The sequence below is a fragment of the Epinephelus moara genome, chromosome 2 (genome assembly GCF_006386435.1).
Source record: "Epinephelus moara isolate mb chromosome 2, YSFRI_EMoa_1.0, whole genome shotgun sequence".
In the NCBI taxonomy this organism is placed as follows: Eukaryota; Metazoa; Chordata; class Actinopteri; order Perciformes; family Serranidae; genus Epinephelus; species Epinephelus moara.
Genome location: NC_065507.1, coordinates 7,194,030 through 7,201,284, shown reverse-complemented (window position 1 = coordinate 7,201,284; position 7,255 = coordinate 7,194,030). Strand labels below are relative to the sequence as shown.

Here is a 7,255-nt window from a genome sequence, read left to right as displayed (position 1 = left end):
CCAGTTGTTTCAGTAAATTATCTAGCTGTTACTTTTAAAATAAAGTATATATTTAATTTGGTTTGGGGGTACAGAACTCATGAGGCTTGTTGCAAGGCCGCACAAAAGCCACTTATTTTTACTCAATAGATTTTTGGTTGCTCGGATTCATTCAGTCAGGATGACACATTGTTTCTTCCACTGTGATCATATTACTGTTGGTCAGATTAATTTGATTTCTTTGTTGGGTTTTTAACACTTATTTAAGTATTAACTCACATTGGAAGAGAATGTTTTAGCAGTATTTATATGCCTGCTAATTTCTGCAACAGAAAATAATGGTACCTCATTTAATAATTTCTCAGTGGTACTTGTTACAGAAGTAATGATTTCTAAAACAGAAAATTTAAACTAATATTAATCATCTAAATGAGGCTGTACAGAAATCAAAATCCCTCCAGTTCTGGTTGTCACTAAAGGAGGGCGATTTTTATTTTTATTTTTTTATGCTCAAAACCCAGAAAGAAAAAAAACAAATCAACCACTTCTGAATTTATTGTAATTAGCTGAGAGGGAGATGTGAACCCACTGCAGACCACCTGTAATTTCATAAATTTAATGACAGGTTAAAGGACAAACAAAGGTTGAAACACATTTTTCAGAGTTAAAAAAAATCAAGTCAAACATTACCTGAGAGGGTTACTTATCTGGTGGACGTCACTTTGTTTAAGTCAGCGCTGGCTGTGACCCTAAAGCACTCTGATAACGTGTTTCAGTTTTATGAGTCAATGATTGATTCATTACTGAAGTTTTGAGAGCACACATGACCCCAAAGCTGCACGACCTGATGTGCTGTATGTCTTTAAAGTTCAGGGACTTTTTGGACTGAAAGCATGGCAGTGAGAAAGTGACATTTTTATCTGGTTTACGTGCAACACTGTCAGACTTTGTTTCAGTTTTTAAGCTGAACTAAAGCAACAAACACATAATAATAATAATAATGTATCTTTTGTGAGTGGATACAAAACTGTGTGTGTATGTGTGTGTGTGTGTGTGTGTGTGTGTGTGTGTGTGAACATAATCTCTCTTGTCTTATTGTGTCTTTCAGTATTTGAAAGCACACCTTTTATTGAAGTAATGTATAATTAATAACAAATCTATATATGCATATTTGACAACTTGTGTTTTTCTTGATGCAGAAATCACCCGTCATTTAAATCTATTAAATAAAAAAAAATGCACAATACAAAATACACACACAGACACACACATGCAGATCAAAAATAAAGTTTGCTTGGACTGTACATAAATCATTACAGACTGTTCTAATTATGGATAAGTGTATGTCATCATTTATTTTACACTATACACACTAATAAATCGGTTTTATTCTAAATAAATGAGTGATCAAGTGCACATTTCTGTGAGTGTCTCTCTTTATAAGTGGAGTATTTGACATCTTAGCACGGCTCTTATCGTCCAGACAGAATTTTAAAGTTATCAGCCAATTCAGGAACACACTGTAATGACAAGTGAGGAATGTGTGTAGGCTACACAGAGCTGAGCCACGAAGGAGATAGACAAAAGAGGCTGTGGGACTCTGATATGAACATACAATATGTATAAATGAGCATTATCTCCAAGTGTTCTCACTGAAGGTAAAAGTTAGACGCTTTACTGGTGAGGTTTCAGGATATGTGGTATCATAGTGCCACCTGGTGATGACATTTCAATTAATCTTTAAAAAGTTTTTTTATTGCTATATTATACTATTACTGCATTGTAAAGTGACACAGCACCACAGGATTCTCACACAAACAGAAACATATTTTAATAAATTCATTGCTTAAGTATGGTCAAATATCATAATAGGATTTTAAGTTATTTTCTATTGTTAATTAATATTTAGTATCTATTTTTGGTCTTGGCTTCACTGTCTACTTGTTTTGTCTATTAGTCTACACTGCTGATGAAATGGTGACTTATTAACAGCAGAAAACGAAGAGAAATACATTAAACTTCGACGTCATGCATAGACACGTCAACAGACTTCATATCCCATCACCACTTGCATCTTGAACTGCAGGGTCAAAGGTGAGGTCGCCTCTATGACGCACTAACAAACATGGCGGCGCTCGGAACAGCACGGTGCTTATTTCGGACCTACTCTCGGGTTAAAAATGTTCAAAAGAGCAAACAAATATTATTCAAATGTAGCGTCAGGACGCTTTGTAGCGGAACACAAGATACCGGTATGTTTTAACGCAATAAATATTATTGTAGATGTATTATTTTCGTAACTATAACACTGACCTTGTAGCATGTTTCGCTAGCGTCCATACTTTCAGTGCGGGTGTCAAACTCCGTTAACAAATCGGCCAATTTAACATTGCCTCAACTTTTTGTACAAATAGGGACCCTGTAGAAGAATTTTCAATATCTTGTACAAATAATTTAAGTATTATTATAAATTCGGCATTACGGTAGTTGATGAAATGTCACCAGGATTGTTATAAAATCCAATATTAGCATACTTGTTAAGCGCTAGCTGCCTACAGACATAGCATAACTTTACAATTGACAGCTAAGGAAGACGGCAAAAACGGCTGTCTAATTATGAAAGCTTAGTATTAATCACAATTGGTGAAGAAATTGCATAGAAGAGGGGAGCTGCATGCATTTTTTGAAGGTTTTAGGACACCAGATGTTGCAACACAAAATATCGAAATACTTGGAAGGAAACATTTATTGGGTCTCCTGTATAAAGCTAACTCGTCAGCTATTTAGCCACTGAGTGCATGGATTCAGTAAGCTAAATGATTAACATACTCTGCCTTTTTCTCCAGCCCTCTCAGACAATGCAAAACCCCAGTTCACGGATCCAGCTGTGCAGGACATCCTCACCAGGATAACCGGCCTGGACCTGCAGAAAGTGTTCCGACCCATTAAACAGGAGCTGAAGCCGCCCACATATAAACTCATGACTGATAAGCAACTGGAGCAGGTGCTGTTTAAATAACTCATAATCACCCCCTCTCAGTCATGCACAGACACAGCACAGTAACACCTGTTTAATCCAATCTCTTGTGTGTGTTTCCAGGCAATAGAGATGGCCACAGAGCAGGCTAAGAAGCTGTTGCAGATGCCCCCCGTCCTGCCGGAGAGGAAGCCCATCAATGATGTGCTGGCTAATGACCAGATCTTAGATGGCATGGACACAGCCAAATATGTCTTCACAGACATCACCTACAACATACCACACAGGGTAGGCACATGAGTTTTTGTTTTGTGTGCATATGTGTAACTGGGGTTGGATGATTTCTTGATGCATGTGACAGTATAATTATTTCACACAATTTATACGTTAACAGGTCACTATTGGGTTTTTTTTCATGCACAATTCCATCGTTCTTTTTTATATTTGACATAATAAACATCCATATTTTTAAATTTAGTTTGATGAAACTCAATTTTGTACGTAGTTAATCGATCCGGGACTACAGTATTGCTCAAAAGTATCCATATGTAGAATGTATTTGCTTTGTTTTTCCTCCAGGAGAGGTTCATTGTCGTACGGGAGCCCAATGGGACCCTGAGGAAAGCGACATGGGAGGAGAGGGACCGGCTCATTCAGATCTACTTCCCCAAGGAGGGACGCAAACTCACAGCGCCTCTCATGTTCAAAGAGGAGAACCTCAAGGTACGAAATTTTGAGTCTGATGATCATTAGAGGCTATTTCTTTTCCTGCCTGCTACCTCTTCCAGTTGTGCTCTGCAGATCTGACATGACTCTTTCCTGTGGTGACAAACAACATGCCTTAAACCCAGGGAACTTGTAGTTCTAATACTGATTCCTGTATTGGGGTGTAAACAATGTAATTACATCATCTACATCACTAAATCAGTGCTACATTTTCTCCCTCCAGCTCTCTCTTTCCCCCTTTTACACTTTTACCTCCTCCCTTACTCTGGCTGACACATCTCATTTGACCTGTGAGGTTAATGTACACCTGTTTAGGTTTGTACACATGTATTTTGTTTTCATAATGCACTATTTGATGGATGTTTTTAAGACAGGAAAAGGCAGGAAAATTAAGATATAGTGCACAGACAGAGGTCATTCAAACTCTTGCCTGTGGAGTCTTGCGTGCTGTATCGTAGGCAACTGGAAGATTGAAGCTTGAAGATGTGTCACGTCTCATCCAAGAGGCTTCAGTTCAGTTGCCTACAATATAGCACTTAAGTTTACCATGACCTATATGACTGAGAATCTTCAACATGCCTTTAGTGTGCCACTGCCAATTAAACAAAGAGGAAGAAAAAAACGTTTTCTAACGATTTAATAACTCTGGATTTGCTGTTATACTACAGTTTTTAATTTACTTTACAAGCCTCTTTTGACTTGTAGTAGTGTTCATCATAACATTATGACGGCTTCATTATCTTTCGGTATCCCTCAAAGTTATGACAGTAGACAGCCAGCATGTACAGTACCAGACACCTGAAACTGAAGCAGCTAAATGGAATTTAGCCGTTGTAAATGTTCTTAGTAACAGCAGAGCTTTTAATAATTTGACGTATCAAAATGTCGTCCGTGAAAACAACAGTTTTTTGTAGCTATCAGCCGCTGCTGCATTTCCTTTGTGCATTGCCTTGTGGGAAATCAACAACATACTTATTTTTCTGGGCGACATTGAGTGTGATTACATGGACATGAATAACCTTAACATTTGTAAGGCTTGTCCCAGTTATGGTCATATTCAGCATATGGTGTTAACATGAGCACAGAGAAATTGGGTTATTTGTTTACCCGTATACATCCGGGTTTCTTACGTACTCCAGAAAGCATATTCAGGTTTCTCATTAACAAATATATAAAAGGGCTACTTCAAAAATAACCTTAAACAGATTAATCATGTCCATGTCAACACACACTCACAGTCTGTGCTTGTAGTACTGAATTCTTTGACATCACAGTCGTCGGGTTTAGTGTGTATCATCATTACACTCTGTTACATCATGTCTTTTTATTATATTTACTAACACTGCTGTCTGAGTCGAGTTGAGGCTGCACTGGCATCGCAGACAATGATCAAACATCTAGTTGAGATGTATACACACTGTTGTATTCTGGTTTCTAGTACTCCATCTTGCATATTTAGGTATCTCTGAACTGTGATAAGAGCTAATACATGTTCCCGAAACCAGGATTTGATGTTTGTATGCACAAAGACGCACAGAATACCCAGAATGTGTCACGGTAATCACTGTAACACATGCGAACACTCTCAGTGATAAAGCTGTAACTGTCTCCTCTGACATGGGAGTAAGTGGAGATGCCATGTGAGGTCTGCACACCAGTACAGTCCAGAGAAGAGGTCCAATCAGGCAAAATAAGTGAAAACACCTGTGTGTGTGCCCAGTGATTGTCCAGAGCTTTAATTTTTTTGGCCCATTTCTACGTCTCTCTTTCAGTTGGTGTTTTCCCAGGACCGTCATGAGGATGTGTTGGACCTGTGTCTGGTCCAATTTGAACCAGACTCCTCACACTACATCAGGGTAAGGTGACATTGATTTTCCTGTTTTTTTGACCTGATCACCAACTGCGCTCAAATCTGTGGACTGTATATAGTGCGTTAAACCATGACATTTGCACAGTCAGTGCTGTATTTTCTTTGGGTCACTTGATACATAGTGTGAAATGGAACAAGAGTGTGGACTGGAAGTTTATGAATTTGATGTGAGGAGCATTGTGCAGAGTGTCGACAACGTCCATTGGATTTACGATCATATGCTTTGTGTCTAGGTACACACAGCCACTTATGAGGACCTGGAGAAGCACAGCAAATATGACCTGCTGCGCTCCACTAGACATTTCGGAGGCATGGCGTGGTACCTGCTCCACGCTCGAAGGATAGACGGGCTTATAGTGGACATGCTGAAGAGAGAGCTGTGAGTTTGTGTGTGTGATGAATGCATGAATGGTTAAAACAGGTATAAGACTGTTTCTGTAAAAAAGGCTTGAAGCTGGAAACTCTTTGTCGATGCTCGTCACACTGGCTACAGTACCTGCTTGCAGAGATCTGTGACCTAAGCCCCCAAGTGTGTATGTGTGTGTTTACAGGTTCCAGGATGCGATTAGCCTCGTGTCTCTGTTCCACATGGTCCACCCCCACAGCGAGTCGGCCCAGGAAGCTGCCAGCCAGCAGGCCAACGGTGTTGACCTCCTTCAGGTGAGAATAACTCAACCTTGACTGGAAATATCTGCTGACTCGTAGCTCAATTTTACACTTCTATTCCCTTTGCTGTGTGTATATTTTATATTGCCATTTGATCCAGAAATCGTCCAGGTCATATAAATTGTGCCCCTCGGGTATTAGAGTAAATCAGGAGTCAGTGCAGCTCTGGAGAGGTCAAGTCAAGGCCGTCTCATCTTAGGTTTCCTGTGTGAGAGGGTCTGTGTTTGTCTCTAGCGTGGGAACAGTGGGGCCAAGCTTAGGGCACATCAGGTCTTATTAGCGCTCACAGCCCCTCAGCCTTGAAGCAGTGGGGAGGGACATTGAGAATGACAGCCATTTAATGTGAAAGGTTAGCGGCAGGAGACACGTGTGTGTGTGTGTGTGTGTGTGTGTGTGCTGCAGTCACAATCACACAAGGCCTCTCGTTTAGTCATGCTTGATCACGGAGCACTGACTTAGCTTCGTTTTATTATTCTGCCACTAAATAAATTAATACTGCTCCAGCCTCAAAGTAATTGGGGTGCCCTTTTTCTTCTCAGTCTTGCTGACCTCTGACCCTTTGTCCTTGCAGATCTATGCACAGAAGGAGTCCCAGAGGTCGGGCTACATCGAGCTGGCCCTGCAGGCGTACAAACAGATGGATGCTGAGAGCTCTGCTGCTTGACCGGCCCACTCCTAGATAGAAATATACAAATTTGTCCACAGTGAGGAATGGTACTCATAACCAGAGGAAAGGACTGAAAATTACATCGAATATGTAAAATACATCTCTCTGTTCTTCACTGTTTGCGTCGTTCTTGACTGAAAGGAAAGCTATTCGCTCCACAGCCATGTCCAGAAGAATTAGCCTTGAAACTTATTGTAAGATGCACAAATTTAGTCACTTATTCAGAGAGAAGCTGTAGTAAAATTCTCTCTGTCAATATGTGTTTGTCATCGGACCTCTGAGTCAAACCTGATATGTTAAGGCAAATGATGTACATAAAAAATAAAGATCTTTGTACTTGTGTGACGTGTTGTTGGCGTATCATAACATG

The 7,255-nt window shown here is 39.9% G+C and overlaps 1 protein-coding gene across 1 annotated transcript; it reads left to right on the top strand.

Annotated features, from left to right (window-relative positions):
* The first annotated feature begins 2,087 nt into the window (after nucleotides 1-2,087).
* Nucleotides 2,088-7,230, top strand: mrps22 (mitochondrial ribosomal protein S22). Its single transcript, XM_050057020.1, has 8 exons — nucleotides 2,088-2,231; nucleotides 2,826-2,983; nucleotides 3,080-3,244; nucleotides 3,536-3,679; nucleotides 5,455-5,538; nucleotides 5,786-5,931; nucleotides 6,104-6,212; nucleotides 6,790-7,230. The coding sequence occupies exons 1-8, from the start codon at nucleotides 2,105-2,107 to the stop codon at nucleotides 6,880-6,882; spliced, it is 1,026 nt and encodes a 341-aa protein (XP_049912977.1). The 5' UTR covers nucleotides 2,088-2,104; the 3' UTR covers nucleotides 6,883-7,230.
* Nucleotides 7,231-7,255: the final 25 nt, after the last annotated feature.

What these genes read in the sequence shown, in the direction of transcription:
- mrps22 (XM_050057020.1), top strand. Translation starts at nt 2,105, where the DNA reads ATGGCGGCGCTCGGAACAGCACGGTGCTTATTTCGGACCTACTCTCGG. An exon ending in CTGATAAGCAACTGGAGCAG is followed by an intron (nt 2,984 to 3,079) that starts GTGCTGTTTAAA and finishes GTGTGTTTCCAG; the next exon opens with GCAATAGAGATGGCCACAGA. An exon ending in ACTCCTCACACTACATCAGG is followed by an intron (nt 5,539 to 5,785) that starts GTAAGGTGACAT and finishes CTTTGTGTCTAG; the next exon opens with GTACACACAGCCACTTATGA.